Source organism: Lampetra planeri, chromosome 4 (genome assembly GCF_965212315.1).
Source record: "Lampetra planeri chromosome 4, kcLamPlan1.2.h2, whole genome shotgun sequence".
Taxonomy (NCBI): domain Eukaryota; kingdom Metazoa; phylum Chordata; class Hyperoartia; order Petromyzontiformes; family Petromyzontidae; genus Lampetra; species Lampetra planeri.
In genome coordinates, this window is record NC_136110.1 from 12,628,023 (window position 1) to 12,645,391 (window position 17,369).

Consider the following 17,369-nt stretch of genomic DNA (forward strand, 5'->3'; position numbering starts at 1 on the left):
CGGGACACCCACATGTGGCAATGCCACTGTCCTACCTTTGGGGTTTACTGCAGCTCAGGGAGAAAGAGAGAGCGGTTGGTGCAGAATGAGCGATTGTCCGTGGCGCGCGTTGTTTGACGAATAGCGGGGATAGTTTACTGCTGCTCGTGTTTTGTGGATTGGATGTGTTTCTATGAACAATCACGGGCGCCGCAGTGGCAAGATGTTAACTACCTTGCAGAGTAGGCAGGAAGTCGTGGGTTCGATGCCAACCCTGACGCCCGTATATTTGGAGTTTGCATGTTCTCTCTCCCCGTGGTGGTGTGGATTTTTCTCCGGATCCTCCAGTTTTTCCTTCTACATATATAAAATCAATATGTTACATCATGGGATCTCCTTTACCACTACCAAAATATGAGAATAGGTTTTCCCCTTTTTTCTGGCAACAAACAGGTGTTGAGATGTTAAACACCAAACTGAAACCTTTTACAAGGAATCAGGTCTGCATTAACCACAACACTTGTGGTCAGGATGCAAACAAGAACATACTCTGACAGCATATGCATTGAATCAGTTTCAAAGACCTTTTACAAGGAATCATGTTTGCATTAACCAAAATACTTGTGGTCAGAATGCAAACAAAAAACATACTCTGATAGCATATGCATTGAATCAGTTTCAAAGGTTTCAGTTTGGTGTTTTAACATCCTAACACCTGTTTTGTTGCCAGAAAAAATGGGAAAACCTCTTCTCAAAATCAATGTGCTTTGAGCATTTGGCTGCTGTAAATTTCCGCACAATAAGCCACTTCGTTGAGCTGTCATTTGTGAGCAAGTCGCATCTAAAATAGAGCTACATCGGTCAGTGGGCCTTGCCTGGTTAAAAAAAAATAGTATCAGCAGAGACAGCTTCAATACACACGTGCCCATCGTGTGCGATGCTCGCAGAGTGTGGCAACTGCAGTCATCTGCTGTTCGACTGCCTTAGTCGCGTTATTAATTCGCTGATCACCCTTGCAGAAACTGTTTTGCTCACACTTATTGAACTCAACTTGCAGCAGTGTATACTTCAGTTTACGGAGCCAAATAAGGGGACCGGGTAGAGCATGTGGGCAAAATGTGAGCGCCACTTTGCTGCGCTGCTTTCCACGATCAATTTCAGCTGCGCCACGTTTTTTTTTTCTTTCCCCCGCACCAGTTAATGGAAGCGAGTTTAGACGAGATGTCAAAACTATTTTGCTCTCCTCGTCGCGCCATCGATGCCGTTGTCTCGAGACGAAGGATCCACTCGGATCTCTCACCGAGCGGCAGCGCGTGACCCTTCCTGTTCGAGAACGGCCCATGGAAGTGGATATCGCTGATCTGTCCCTGAGGCCTCTTCAAATGACCTCTGGCCTACACGCGGTAGGGGACAGCACATCCACACTCGCTCTGCCCTGTGGCAGTAATGTTCGTCGCGCGACACTCAAACCGATATTTGTCACTCTCAGAGTTGAATTTTTCGTCCAGGTGAGTGACGAACGAAATGTAAGGTGATGGTTGTTTTTTGTGCAGTCATTTGCTACTAGGCTGAGACCATCAACCGACTGGGCGTCAGTAAAAAAGAGCCTCATGACTCAGGCGATTTCTCCAGGATAAATACAAATTCTGATTCTCATTCTGAACCCACGACACCTGAGAAGCCAGGTTAATCAACCTCACAATTAGAATTGTGATTATCCATACTCTTTGGTTCTTTCGGTAAAGTCACGCAAGTATAAAATGAAATAAATCACGACGTTTCGGGCGCAACACAAGCGTCCGTCATCAGGTGGGAAAGCATGATCTGCTGCTGAGGCAGACTGTTTTTAAAGGTTTGAAATGGGTGTAGCCCAAGGGTCATAAAGAAGTGGCCGGGGCTAGTGATGTTAATGTGAGAAATTAACATGTAACTGTAAGATAGGAGAGCGGCCTCCTCGACGAGACCACGGAAGTGGCTATGTTAATGTGAGAGATTAGCATGTTAATGTGAAATCGAAGAGTGGTGCAATCCAAAGCGGCCTCTTAGACGAGGCCACGGAAGTGGCTATGTTAATGTGAGAAATTAGCATGTTAACGTGAAATCGAAGAGTGGTGCAATCCAAAGGCATGAGTGCAATCCAAAGGGTGGGAGAATGGCACACGCGTGCAAAATGTGTTCATGCTCGTTCAACGGGGTGACGATGCGTGGCCTGGCGGCAGATGGTGGAGCCGCGAGCACATGGCATCCCGCGTCTGCAGCGGCGCCTATTGATGATCCACACACCATGCTGATTCCTCCTGCTCTGTGGGCACATGTTTGCATCGAAGCTATCGTTTTCGTCACCATGGTTTGTTAACCGCATTTAATATTTACTGAAAAATTTGGCCTGCGGCACTCCGGTTGACAGTGCATGAGGGTCAACATGGTGAAGTTGCGAGTTCAAATACCGGTTGGGTTTCACTGAACCCATCATCACTTTGTGGTTGGTAAAATAGGCACTAGCATTGCGGGAAGGCAACAGTGGTTGGTGGGCCCACCTGGGGGAATCTGTAGGTGCCGTGGTGGCGAGATGTTGACTACCTCGCCTGGCATACAGAAGGGCGTGGGTTCGAACCCGACCCTGATGCCTGTATATTTGGAGTTTGCATGTTCACTCTCCCCGTGGTTGCATGGATATTTTTCCAGTTCTTCCTGTTTCCCCTCCACATTTAGAATACTGTATTTACAATGTTTCGCTGCTATAAATTTCCATGTGATAGCCCACTTCGTTGAGCTATCATTTGTTTCCAGGTCATTTCTGAAAAAGAGCTAGATAGCTTAGTGGGCCTTACGTGGTAAAATAAAATATAAACTGTTTCATTTTACATTTTTGTCAATTCCACCGATGGCTTTTTAACTCGTGTCCTTGGATCCTGGGGAAGAGCAACGCGGTGAATGAGTCATCTGCAGGTGTGGCTAAAGGGGTTTTTTATGGTTGAGGGTTGTGGGCACAGTCACAAGAGGCAGAGGGAGCCTCTTAGAGGCACCCACAAAGTAGCAGTGGGATTCTTAGGGGATCAGAGACCAATGCAGTAATTCACGTCAACAATATTGTGATGTTTCATTTTATTTATATGGAGTGCTCTTGCCATACACATCTGAAAATCCAGCAGGATGTGTTTCACAAACCTGTCTCTGCTGATGAGACCCAGACAGTGAAAACCGGCCTAGAGTTTGCCTGCCAAAACAAATGCTACTTCATAATATTCGTCTGGAAATCCAACAAAAACTCAACACTTCATCAATGAAACTGCCCTAATAATAAAGAGCGCATAGGCCAGAGAGGAAGGACCGTTCTATGTACAGGGGCTCATCTACTTACGAACATTCAGAGATACGAACAAACCTGTCCCGTATGTCAAGTTGGCTGTTTGGGCCGAGAGTCGTAAGTTCAACTGCCGTGCAATAGATGGCGGTGGTGGCATCTGCAGAACATGAAGAACCAGTGGCATCTACATCTACGGGAGAGTATACAACTTTGAAAGCCATTCCCCATGTTTAGTGTAGGAGTAACGTTTGAATTACGAACAAATCGACTTCCGAACAGACCTCTGGAACCTAGCTCGTGCATAAGTAGAGGAGCCCTTGTACTGTGACGAAGAGCCATTGCTTGACACTCCACCTGTTATTAACTTTTATTTTGAAGGCCACAATACTGTGTTGGATTTGTTTATCAGAATTAGAATACGTGTTTATACTGGAGGAATCCGATGAGCTATAAAGCTATTTTTCACAGATGTCCAGTAGTGGCGGGTAAGAACATTACAACAATAAACAATACAAAAAACACACGATAGAAGTACAAAGTTTAGTAAAGGTAAACAAATCACTTCAAAAAATGTACAAACAAAACGATAAAACATTTTTATCTTATCAGGTAAAACCCCACTGATGCGTTAAATTATTTTTCAGAAGCGACCTGGCCCCAAATGATAGCTCACCAAATGGCTTATCATGTGGAAATGTATAGCAGCAAAGTCATCTAAATGACCTGTAGTTCAGTTTTGCCACTTCATGGAATTCCTACTTTAATGGCAATAAGTACAATGTGCTTTCATCAAGAGTTACATTTTTGAAAGATGAAATCGCTTCAACTGTTGGATGTCCCCCATGGCTTGTGGACAGTAACGTGGGCACACAGGCCACACAGATCCACGCTCTTCCCATTGTCGTCTTCCAAGTCTTTTCCGAAATGTTTCCGTAATTTTATGTCACTTTTATTTCGTCCGAATGTTTTTTATCTCTCCCTTCACGAATGAATCCTTCAACAACTTGAACTTTATTCATCGCCATCAGAATCATCGCCATCTCCCAGCGGCGGTGGCTCAGCAGTTAAAACAACGGTGCAAATATCTTAAATCCCCCACCCCGACTCTCTCTGTCCACCCAGCCGTATGGATATGTGCGTGTACATCGTGGTGTGTAATGTGGTGGGGTAGAGTGTGGGTACTCACACCTCTTCCAAAACGTTTGCCCAGCACGCAAGAGCAGTCCACGCACTCATAGCAATGGGCTCTGTAGCTCTCCCAATAGCATGAGCAAGACAAGGCAGGGCTCCATTCTTTGTATTGTTATTTTATTATGGATGTTATTTTATTTTTCATAGTTCTTTGCTACTGTCCAAGCAAGCCTGGAATTATATATGGGTTTTTTTTTTGTCAATGATTGATGTTATTTTTTTATTTGCTGGACAAGGCTGGAAGGCTCTGGAAAGACGTTGCCCACAGGGATTTGTTAGTAAGCTAATAAATAGAAAAAGGCCATCTGCATTTAAAAACTAAATATGACGTTAGTCCACTGGCCTAAGGGCCTAATCGACAAGAGTTTGCGTGGCCTTGTTTGAGCAAGCCACGTTTTTTTTCCTTCCAAAAGAGGAACTTTTTGATAACATAAAAGAGGAATTCGCTTACTGGATATTGTTAGTTCTCCTTCCCCGTTTGCCCGGGTTGCATTGTACACATTAATAATGACGTAATACACAGGTAAGGTGCCCGCTTTCGTCGCTATCGAGCAAACAATTTATGCTTATGGATCACATCGTGGTGTCTGTCACCAGATCAGTCGGAACACCCCCGATCTCGCCCGATGTGCCGACGTATAAATGTTGAACTTCTTTCGCGCCGTGGGTAGCCAACCATGCTAATCGGAGGTGCGGGGGAAGGACAACAAACTAAACGCAAAACAAAACATTTCTGAAGAAGCGAGTTTTCAATCTAGCTCCAGTGGCTTCCTAATATCGGAAGGAAGAGCGTCGTCGCCGTTGATGATTGACCCTGGACAGTGCGTGCATTGGTAAGCACCATGCACGGCAGGCCGTTGTCGGCTGCTGTGGGGCTTATGTGGTTGGGAGCGGAGGTCAGCGCTGCGGAATCCATTGTACTGCACTGCATCTATGCTCCCCGCCTTTCACCAATCCTCACCGACCTGCGTCGTAAAGCAGCGTGCGGTCGAGTAACCCTCACGACCCCCGCGGGGGGGGGGGGGCAGGGAGAGGCCCTGACCTGGCGGGGGATTGACAAAGAGTTCTACAGGACTCTACAGGGCTCTTACAGGTGCGATACCCGGACCTGGTGGGGGAAACGTCGAGACGGACACGGGGCAACTGCGTAAGAGCGTCAAGGTTCAAAGGCCACGTAGGGCACCAGGCAATCGCTGCGGGCGTGGGGATGAAGCCTGTCGTAGGAGGCGCTGGACACAAACGCGGCTAACGGTGATTGCGGAATGTGAGCAGGGGAGTGTAGATGGAGTGTCGAGGCGTCTCGCGCGGTAATAACCCTGAGCGCTCTCGGGGCTCCCGGCACAACAAGCAGAGGCTGCCACAGAGCGCACGGGAAAAGTAATCTGCCGTGGCTTATTTCACATCACAGGAAACTGTTATTGCACTATTTCTCATCATAATCTCGCCATTAATGTGCAATGCTCCTCTCCCGCTCTGAGTTCAATTGGCTATTCGTGGATGAAAGAACAATTACTCTTGGTATAGAAGTCATTTCACAGCGGTGTTTGGATTGCTGCTGCCAGGGCTGACGCATCAAATTAAGCTGAATTATTGGGTCAAATGTATATATATTTAATGTTGAGCTTGTTCTGCTAAACTACACATTATTAGCTTTCAAATGACATCTCGCTCGAGGAAGAGTCGTTTGTACAAAGGTACATTGTACATAATGGCAGATTAGCTGCTTAGTTATGTTTACAGTACACATCAAGAGTTCGATGCCTATACCCTTGTCCAAGTACCACGAGCAGATAGACCACAATCGGTGGGGTGGATCATTGATTGGGAATGTGCTTTCCTGAATCAGAACATTGATTTATTTTGGAGGAATCCGATGAGCTATAAAGCTCTTTTTCCACAGCCGTCCAGTGTAATCCTCTGTACGTTTCACATTCACTGCCGATGATGATTGTAGATAACCCTCCAATCCAACAAAATGAACCCTGCAGAGCATGGATGTCTCACAAGTCCCGTGGCACACCGAGCCGGGCTCGATGAGGCTCCGTCCGCCTCGGGCAGATGAGTTGTTTAGTCTCTTCATGTCTGATGTGTGAACAATACCTCGATGGCTTCACACCCCCTGAGGAGCCGTTCTGCAATTGCACACTCACGGCCTTTGTGACAGCTGCCATTTAGCAGCTCCCCGCCTGCCAATGAGACACGTGCCGGCTGAGATGTGCGTGGCTAAAACAAGGTCATGTGGCCTGTCATGTAACTTTATTTGTGCGTTTAGTTTTGCTGGCCTTTCCCCTGCACCTCGATTGGCAGCACGGTTGGCTACGTACGGTGCGAAAGGCATTCGACGTACACGCACAACATACATTTTAGCTAATCACGTGAGGAGGCTAGATGGATGGGTAGCTTTAAATGTATATGCGGTACGCAGATGATTGGGATGCTGCGATTGGGTTGCCACCTGTCTGGGTTTGCATCAGACATTCTGGGATTTGGCATCCGTGTTCGGGCGACAGGAATTGATACCGAACGAAGATCGGGTGGTATTGTGCTGAACGTCTGGACATTAAATTGCGCAGGTGTGATAGACCGAGGCTATATCACCTGTTTTATGCCAGAAAGGGTAAAACCTATTCTTATTTTTCAGACTGTCTGATTTTTTTTTTAATATACATTTTTGGCCTGCGGAGAAGTTGACAACCCTACGCTGCTGTGGTGTAATGGTTAGCACACTGGACTTGCAATCCAATCGACTCCCGGCGTGGCGGTTGGATGAATGTGGACAAGTTTCTTAACCTCCCCAACCCCCCAACCTCTACACACCTGGACACATAAATGGGTAACAACCACAGACGATCGGCTGGTCGAGCGTGCGGTGGGGTTGAAATGTGGCTACTCCCATCACTTCCAAGCCCCTCGTGCCAGCGTGGAAGAGTTGTTGTGCTTGCGCCTGACTGGAGGAGGACTTTGTCTGTGGAGCTACTAGACGGAGCAGTGTTAAGCTCTCCCTGCTGGGAGACAACCTCTTCTGACAGTGGCGGTGAGCAAATTCATTTCAGGGCTGAACCCTTTTTTTAATACCTTTCATGTCGATTGAATCCACACGAGGGGGGGAGTGGCGGTCATTCACATAATGAGAGCTGCGCCCGAGCTCACGGTCTTTGACTCACGTTTCAGTCGTCGTTATTTAACCTTCATTTGTGTTGTATCGAGTGTCCCCGCGCTGGCAGGCATGATGGTACCGTTCCGTTTCGTCTGGCACAGAGCGTGTGGCGCTGGTGCGCGTTGGCGGCGTCGTTCATCCATCGATGGATCGATGGATGGGGCACGCTGTTCCTCGCTGCTGTCTTCCGTCGTAGCTTCACTCAGAACGCGTGGAAAGTGAGTGCTTGTTACTGGCGTCTCGTCGGGATGGTCTCCTGACACCGCCCGTGATCACGAGGGACACAGCAGGGATGACAGGGGGTTCACTCCGACAGGCGATATTTGTGTCAAACGTCGCTAAATGTCGGGAGAACAGGGCTCGAGCGTTGCACTTTAATATTGGGCGGGGGGGGGGAATCAGTTCTCCTGAGTGCTTTACAGCACGGTTATTTGTAACAGGAGATAGGTCTGAAAACCTCTCTCCTATCTACCTCATCTGAATGCATCTTTAATATATATTTTATTTTGATTTGAAGCTTTCGTGACTGCAAGAATCCATACTCTTTGGTTCTTTCGGTAAAGTCACGTATTTTATTTTATTTTATACCGACGTGACTTTACCGAAAGAACCAAAGAGTATATTTTTATTATTATTCTGATCTGAAAAAAAATGTTTGCTTCCCATGCCCGAGTTGTACTTGTAATGGAGGTTTATTACGTAAGACCGTGTCGTGTGTCCATGCGTAATGCTGGACGCGGTATAGCGTTGGCGAAGTGAGGTTGCGTTCACATCTGCCATACAACTTTGGCCACACACCATCCTCGCGTCTGATTGATGGGTCCATGCTGTGGTCGTGGAAACTTGGTCCAACATGGCAGAATTCTTTATTCGCTCGCAACTATTGACCCGCGGCACACCACGGGGAGGGATACGATGGACGGAAGAAGAAATGGGAATGGGGAAGAGGGAAGAGGAAGAACGGTGGGTCGGTGGACATTTTATGGGTGATTGAAGAATTCAATTCTGGAGCGAAGGGGGTGAGGGGGAGAATGAATGAGCGGACCGAGATGTCGGGGATGAGAGGGGAGGGATGGGAGGGATGGGAGGGGAGGGAGGGGAGGGATGGGAGGGGAGGGGAGGGATGGGAGGGAGGGGAGGGATGGGAGGGAGGGGAGAGATGGGAGGGAGGGAAGGGAGGGGAGGGATGAGAGTGGAGGGAGGGGAGGGATGAGAGGGGAGGGAGGGGAAGGATGAGAGGGGAGGGATGGGAGGGATGAGAGGGGAGGGATGGGAGGGAGCAGGGAGCTGCAGCAGGCAGCTTCTGTTTTCACATTGGGCGGGGAGAGTGGAGGGACTGGGGAGGGGGGGCACACACAAGTCACGTGGCTTGCAAGAGGCTTGAACCGATTCAAATGTAGCGTGGTGGCCGTGAAACACTGGGTAAGCGGATTGCGCTGTAGAGTCCTTATCGGGTTAAATAAAACACCGTCGTGTTCCGTTTGGCCGCCTCATTGCAGTGGGCGGTTGTGTGGTGAGGGCGGACACGTGGCGGTCTGACGCGCCGCGTTCGCGTGACCAACCCGAGCCACAAACTAAAGACAAAGACCCCCCCCCCCCCCGTGTAGCTCTGTGAGCCGCCGTCGTATCAGCGAATGCTGAAGAACACCTCCTCCTCGTTGTTGTTGTTTGCGGATTGATGCACGCAACGCACACACACACTCCTCGTCTCTGCCGCCTTGAGGGTAGGAGGAGGATGATGATGATGTTACCGAGCCAGGGATACACACAACAAGGGGGAGTCAGCTGCGTCAGGGATTAGTTGAAGCGGATTCGTGGTGGGGGGATGGGGGGGTGGTTTTGTGTGTTCTTGTTGAGGTGGTGGGTGCGGTGGGTTGTGGCTTGCGAGCCGATGGTTTTTTTTATTTGAGACGAGGGAGACAACTGGAGCGTTGTTAATGATAATTCGTGGCCGTGTGGCTGTGTGCGTGTGAGTCTCTCTGTGTGTGGCTGTGTGAGTGAGTCTGTGTGCGTGTGAGTCTCTGTGTGTGTGTGGGAGTCTGTGGGAGTCTGTGTGTGTGTCTGTGTGTGCGAGTCTGTGTGGGTCTGTGTTTGGCAGCAGTAACATAGTGGGGGGTACAGCTGGTAGTGGTGCATCTGCCGGTCATCTCAGTCACCTGCTGGGTCTGTCCCGAGACCTGTCAGCAGCGAGCCTTCGACACTTCACGTGGCAGCCTCAAAGTGCACCTAGCCTGGCACAGGCGCCGTGGTGACGTTACCGTCATTGGCTGCTTTTGGTAATGTTGGTGGTGCTGCTTTTGGGGAGCGGTGGTGTAGTGGTTAGCGCTACGCTACGAACCTGGCGGCCCGGGTTCGATTCCAGCTCACGGGCAACACCGGTGACGATTACCTGAACCGGTCCTGGGCCTCTCCTAGGTCGACTCAGCCTCAAATGAGTAAACGTCGCCACTGGGGAGACAAAGGTGGCCGGGCGTGGTGCTGGCCACCCACCCCCTCGTGTGCCGTGCCGGCCTTCATAGGTACTGCTCGCTAACAGCACTTGCCCCAACATTCTGTCAAGGCTATACGGGGATCTTTGTCTTGTGTATGTGCGCGTGTGTGTCACAGGCGCGTGTGAGTCTGTGTCAGTGCGCGTCAAGAAGAGCCTCTAACTGTGCCCCAACATTGTTCGCCTGCCGCCTGTGAATGAAGGCGGTGACCGTAATGCGATGATGTCTCTCTCTCTTCTCTTGCAGTCGGCGGCGGCGTCCGATGGAGGTACGAACATCGCCGCAACACATACGCACACAAAGACAAAGGTGCCCCGTGTCGCATTAACACTGGGGGGCAAGTGCTGTTAGAGAGCAGCACCCATGAAGGATGGCACGGCACACGGGGGGAGGGGGGGTGGGGCAGCACCACGGTCGGCCGCCTTTGTCTCCCCAGTGGTGATATTTACTACACACCGAGACAGGTATTAATTCGAGGCTGAGTCGACCTAGGAGAGGCCCAGAACCGGTTAGAATAATCGTCATTAGTGTTGGCCGGGTTCGTAGCGCACTGCACGCACGCTCCCCACAATGGATGACACACACACAGACACACATTAACACGTAACGAGAAGATCGCACGCACAAAATACAGTCCCTACAATATGCAAGACGTGCAAGACACAAATACACGGCGAGACGTAGCAAAGATGTGTCAAGCAAACACGCAAACGCACCTACGCAGAGATGCAACTGAACACACCACACACACCCAACAACAATCACGCATCCTCGCAGTTTGGGGAGCACATCGCTGACTTACGCTTCTTCCTCCTGTTTATTCCCAAACGTGACGCTTCCCCCATCTGATGTCCATGTGGGGGAGATACCGCCATGGACAGATCTGTGCTTAGCCGTGCTAATGACTGCTTCCATCCATGGGCTCGCTCACTCACGCACCAATGAGCGTGAGCGCTCCGACGGAATGGATTTGCTGCCAGTTCCACAGGCACTCATCCTTCTTGCTGCAATGCGGAGGCTTGGATAATAGCGCGAGGTTCCATTGTCTCTGAGAGACTCCTTTCCCGCCGCTGTTATCTTGCGCAAAGTCTCGTGCAGCGGGACACATTGACGCTCTCGGGAACGGAGGGAAGGTGACGCGCCAGAGGGGGCCACGTCCAGCATCGTTCGGTTGTGAGTAAGGGGCCGTCCATAAATGACGTCACGCAGCTAGGGGGGGGGGTCAGACATTTGTGACGATGTGTGACGATGTGTGACGAGGTGGGGGGGGGGGGAGAAATGTGACGTCACATCAAAATGCGCAACTTTAAATAAATACAGACAACACGTTCTACTTCATAAAATATACTTTTTTAAATAAATGTTTTCTCCTACAACATCAGAGTGCAGCGCTACATTAAATACGCACTAGATTTGAAGCTTTCGTGACTGCAAGGATTCATAATCTTAGGTTTTTTCGGTAATGTCACGTAGGTAAAAAATTTAAATTTATAAAAGTAAAATAAAAAATAAAATTATATATATAAATACTGTGTTCTTGGAATTTCTCTCACTTGATACAGCTATCGTGCTGTGACGGTTCCACCTGAAGACGGAAGCTTGTGTTGCCTCCGAAACGTCGTGATTTTTATTTTTTTATTTTATTTTTTATTTTACTTTTATTAATTTAAATTTTTAAAGTTATACAGTATAGAAAGCTATTTTTCAGAAGTGACCTGGTCACAAATGATAGCTCAACGAAGTGGCTCTAATCACGTGGGAGTTTAGGGCAACCATATTCTCTAAACGCGTGTTTCTAAACGCGGAGGGAAAACCCGGAGGACCCTGAAGAAACGTCCACGCGACCACGAGGAGAGAGACACGCAAACTCTAAATATACAACCCACGACCTCCTGGATACCAGGCGACGTAGTTAAGATCTCGCCACATAATACTCCCAAGTAGGACCGTGCGAGCGCATTGTATAGCCTTAGCATTGCATCCATACATTTATAGTAACCGCCACAACCAGTGATTTAAAGGGTATTAAACCCCTCTGTATCAATCCACCCTGCAGTATGAATAGTGTAGAGTATTTGATAATCGTGGATAAATTTCAGAATGCTATGTTGGTTGGCATTTGTAAATGTTTGGTGTGGAGGAGGATAGTCAGCCTAGATTACATTACTTGTACTGTAACTAGTATGGGCAGATGCATCACACTCTCATCACGTCAGTTTTAATTAGCCTGACAAAATACAGTGGGTGAAAAAATGCCGTGGGTCATGGGAAAATCTCCCCAATTAGTGGTGGGACTGGGCTGTTATCGAATTAAGGGTCTCTATTTCCTGGGAAATCTACGGAATGTTTTGTAAAGTCTGGTCCTGAGAACTGGCTTTGATACGAGTAGAGTTGTAGTCTTCACACATTCCTCCTCCTACTCCCAACGATCCTGAGATGGGTGGGTAGTTCTTAAATTACACTTGAGTGTTGAGTAGTTGTATTTAGTTTTTTCTATATATCTGTAAGAGGATTTAACAATTATTTACTTAACATTTTTATTTGCTGTATTTATTATTTCAGCATTTTCTATTTTTTAAAACACGTTGCATTCAGCTGCAGTAGCGGTCTCTCTAACGCGTCTACATTGCTACGCTGGGACGTGCGGTATTGTATGTCTAGAGCTTTGTGTCGCGTATAGTACTCCAGCTGTTGTATCGTGTCTAGTAAACTGTGGAGTGGAGTGCTGTCAGTGGGATGAGGCGGTCTTCCTCGTGTGACCACGCCATCTGCGTGTCGGGCAGGGAATGGATTTTCGTGTGTCTCTCTCTCTCGCAAGCGCGCTATCAAACAGGCATAGAACGAGAGTTTTGTTAAGCACAGCGATATGTTCGGACTGTGAGAATCTCCCACACACGTCAGCCTCCGTGTTAAACTGACGTGCGCCAAGTCTGTCCGTTCACTTCATCCGTCTGGCAGAAAGGGATAAATCGTATGCGGGAGTTTGACTTCTCTAATGGGGGAGGGGGGCGCGCAGGCAGAGGTTTGCTCTGTCCCCCACATTAGGAATACCCGGTGGATCTCAGGGGCCGTCCATAAATGACGTCATGCACCTAGGGGGGGGCGGAGTAAGACATTTGTGACGATGTGTGACGAGGGGTGGTTGGGGGTTTGAGAAATGTGACGTCACATCAAAATGCGCAACTTTCAATAAATATAGACAACACGTTCTACTTAATTAAATAGACTTTCTAATAAATGTTTTCTCCTACAACATCAGAGTGCAGCGCCACATTAAATACGCACTACAATGACAATAGTTTAAAGCGATTTGAAGCATGTTTTATTTGGGGGGGGGACAGAGCTTTGTGACGTCATATTTGAGGGGGGGTCTGACTTTTTGTGACGCCGTGTGACGAGAGGGGGGGTCAAAGATCGGCCAAAATCGCGTGACGTCATTTATGGACGGCCCCTAAGTAATTATTTTTAACCTTCGTTATAAACAACTGAAAGTAAATTAATCAAGGTGCCCCCCCCCCCCCGTGCCCCCCCCCCCCCTGCAAACTTTGCCCATGGGAGAAGCCCTCGCACAGAAACGGTTGAAAACAAAGTGGACAGTTGAGTGAACAATTACGTGTTGGAACGTGTATTGTTGATGCTTTAAATGGGTGGGTATGAAAGTGTAATTCTGTGGGGGGAAAGCATTGTTGTTTGTTAAAGTGTTTTATACTTTCCTTCATTTTTAATATATTACGGCGTTTTACTTTTGCCCGGTCAATGATTTTGTCGGCAGTGCCTCGTCATTCCGCCTGGCTTTGAGCGAGCTCTCTTTGGTGCTGGGCATCGTTGAGACTTGGGTGGGTGTAGGTCTCGTGTGATTGAATGACATTCAATACGAGGGAATTGAAGCCTGTGAGTCAACCTCTTCCAGTGACTGTCCCCTACCTACAGGCATCGTGAAAGGGATTGGGAAGCCTTTAGCAGAGAGTTACTCTATTTTTGTGCCAATATCAAAGTATGAAAAATAAAAATAGTTTTTTTTTACCATTTCTGGCAATAATACAGGAGGTGTTAAAATGTTCAAACACCAAATATAAACTTTTTGCAAGGAATCAAGGCTGCATTAACCACACGCGTACTTGTGGCAAAAACATGCAAACGAACACGCTATGATAATTTTATATGGGCATTGTCTTTGAAACTGATTGGCCTACACTAGAGACGGCCTTCTTCATGGCCCAGTCTCGCTACCAGTGTCAGAGCAGAGAACGCCACAAGGCGGACAGCACAAATACAATGCCACTATCAGAGCATAGATAGCTTGGGTTGAGCAGTTATATGCGCAGTTCTATCTATATATTTCATGGGCATTTCTTAGTACTTATAGAACACAGCTGTTTGTGAGTGGGTCAATTCAAACCATGTTCCGAGAGGTAAAACAAAAAAAAGTCTGCTGGCTTTTGAAGCGGCGGAGTTCACAATTTTGATTGTGGCACGTGACCTCAACTGGGCTACGTTAAGAGTCATGAAAGAGGTAAGAAAAAAAGTGGTTACCTGATGGATATACTTAGCCTCTTCCGTGCCCTTTGGGTAGAAAATCACGTAGACTTTTATATATATATAAAGTCAAACCTTCATTTTTACTTCAGTGTTTTTAACTTTGTATTCAGGGGGTTTTAAGATGTGTCCGAATCCAAAAAACATTCATTTCTAAAACTGTCACTTTTTGCAATGCAATACAGGGCGACATGAACGAGAGAAAAAAATCTCACGTCTTAAAAACATACTCGCACTGCCGAGACCCTGGGTTCGAATCCACATGAAACCAGGTTCTCTAGCGCACCGAGTTGATGGTCTCAGTCTAGTCACCGATGACCGCATGAAAGCACTCCCATCACAGTAACTGTGGTTTTTACTCTTGATTGGTCTAAATTACAGCTTTGGTAATTAAAAACGACACTATTGCTTTTAACTGCCACGCGACATTCAGTGTTCTCATTCAAGCGGAATGCCAGTATAAAACATTATGTAAAAATAATAAGAGGTTTTACCTATTGCTTTAAGGCATCAAGTCTGCATTAACCACACATACGTGTGGAAAAATATGCAAACAAATAAGCTCTGATAATGTCATGCATTATCTTTGCAACTGATTGGCCTACACCAGAGACAGCCTTCTTTCTTTATAGCTGCTCAACCCGAGCTACTTGAATTGCCTTTGTGCTGTCCGCCTTTTGGCGTTCTCTGGTCTAACACTGATGGTGAGACTGGGCCCTAAAGAAGGATGTCTATGGTGTAGGCCAATCAGCTTCATCAAAGACAATGCCCATATATTATTGAAAGCATGTTTTTGTGCCATGTTTTTCCACAAGTACGTGTGCTTAGTAGTGCAGACTTGATGCCTTGCAATATCCATTTGGTGTTTGAACATCTTGACACCTCCTGTTTTATTGCCAGAAAGAGTGCGCCCTCTCCTGTGTAAAGGACAAACAAGCCCCACTTGAAGGATCTTTCAGAAGTCCCGTGCAAAATCACTTCCGCATCTCTTCACTGACGCAGAGTGCGCTGCGCTGTGAGATTTCCGAATGGATTCTTTAGTTCACGACACGACACCGGCCGGGATGAAATTGGGATAAAGACAAACCCCCACCCCCCCCCAAATCTAGATGACATTGTAATGTCGCAAATGTATTGTGCCACTTGCGTTATTGAGGGGAATGTGCCTTATTTTTACCTCACAAAAGTAAGGCAAATGGAAATAGGGCATGCGCTAAACGGGTTTTCTTGAATTTTAGGGTTTGTTAAGTGGCTCCTAAGTGTTTTTTTCTCTCATGGCCAAAAGTGCCGCGTGCCCCACCCAACTCACGCAGAGTTGGGTGGGTGCGTCCGGTGCACAAAATGAGTTTTTTTAGGTAATTATGTATGTACACTGAACTTCTCTCGCACCGTACGTAGCCAAACGCGCTAATCGAAGGTGTGGGGGAAGAACACAAAAAACAGTTTTAAAGAAACGAGTTTGTCAATCTTGGTGATAATTTAAAAGTGCACAGCTCCTCCGGGTTCCTAATGCCGGAAGGAAGAGCGTTCCAGACGGCCGCAGAAGCGCATCCGAAAGCGCGCGATGCGGTGACCGCCTCTGTTCGATGGCGAGCCGTGAGGATGACCGGAGTCCGCGTGATGATGGTTTATGTTCCTTGACGAGGCTGGATCGGTGCCCCGTGTACTCAAACCACTGACACTCGCGCCCCAATGTCACCATTTTTAACTTAGACACTAAGGCAGCTGCAGCCGTGTAATGATGACGAGCACACTGGACAAGTAATCCTGAGGCTGCTGGTTCAGTGCCATTTCCCGCTTTTGGCCCGAGTTGGCGGAGCTGCAGAGGCAGCTCGTCTCGTTTGACGTTATCCTCGCCCGTCATTTCGGTTCCCAAACTTCTCAGAGAATCCCGTCCCTTCGACCCGGCAAATCATCAGAGTCATGAGGCAGCAGCGGCAGCAGCAGCGGCACTGGAAAACAGCAGCAACGACATTGGAAGTGATGCAAATTTTATCAATCGAGACGGCAAGTTATTTAGACGCTGTACATACAAATTGGATTGCCATTGCTACGGTAAAGGTGCAGCCCTGCAATTCCTACCGGACATCTGTGACAAAGAGCTTCATAAGTCATCGGATTGCTCCTCCGGTCCAAACAAAGATTCTGATTCTGGTAAATGAGTACGCCTGAGTTAGTGGAGCAGCAGGGTCGCGTGATGTCGAGCAAAGTGTGGGTCACATCACCCCTTCCAGCTTGCCTGGTGGAAGAATAGACCAAATACAGTCTGTTCTCCGATAACGCGGTAGTTGCGTTCCTGAAGAACACCGCGCTATGGAACAATCTAGTTATAATAAATAATATATAATACAGGGTAAAGCACAGTCCGCGGTAACGCGTGAGATGCGTACGCAGGCCGAACAAAGACTGAGGAGTGTGGGTAGCATCTAGAAGCATCCAGCAGCATCCCACTGCCTCGTGCGATGATGATGATGCTACGCAGAGGCAGCCGTACGACCGCTTCTTTTTACTCGCGCGACGAGTGGAGACGCTACCAGCAGCAGGAGGCATGAGCATGCAATTGCAGGGCTGCACATTTACACGTTTCTCTACTCCGTATATTATTTACCCTTTGGGCTGCCACCATGCAGTTTGTACTTCGCGCGTGCCAATTAGCATGATCGCTTCAGTAGAATACTAAGATTCCACTGGAATCGTTTACCGATCACTG

The 17,369-nt window shown here is 47.9% G+C and overlaps 1 protein-coding gene across 8 annotated transcripts in view; it reads left to right on the forward strand.

Moving 5' to 3' along the window:
• LOC144717707 (regulator of G-protein signaling 14-like) overlaps nucleotides 1-17,369 on the forward strand; it is a 144,382-nt gene that overhangs the window by 89,767 nt on the left and 37,246 nt on the right. For 3 of the 8 annotated variants that reach the window (XM_078593285.1, XM_078593284.1, XM_078593287.1), the window contains one exon: nucleotides 10,370-10,391. The exons of 1 other annotated variant lie outside the window; for it this stretch is intronic. In XM_078593285.1, coding sequence (XP_078449411.1) covers nucleotides 10,370-10,391 — 22 coding nt within the window. Of the gene's footprint in view, nucleotides 1-1,160; nucleotides 1,383-7,735; nucleotides 7,853-10,369; nucleotides 10,392-11,172; nucleotides 11,297-17,369 lie in introns of those variants that run through there. 4 more of the 8 variants (XM_078593281.1, XM_078593283.1, XM_078593286.1 and 1 more) reach the window with 3 other exon arrangements.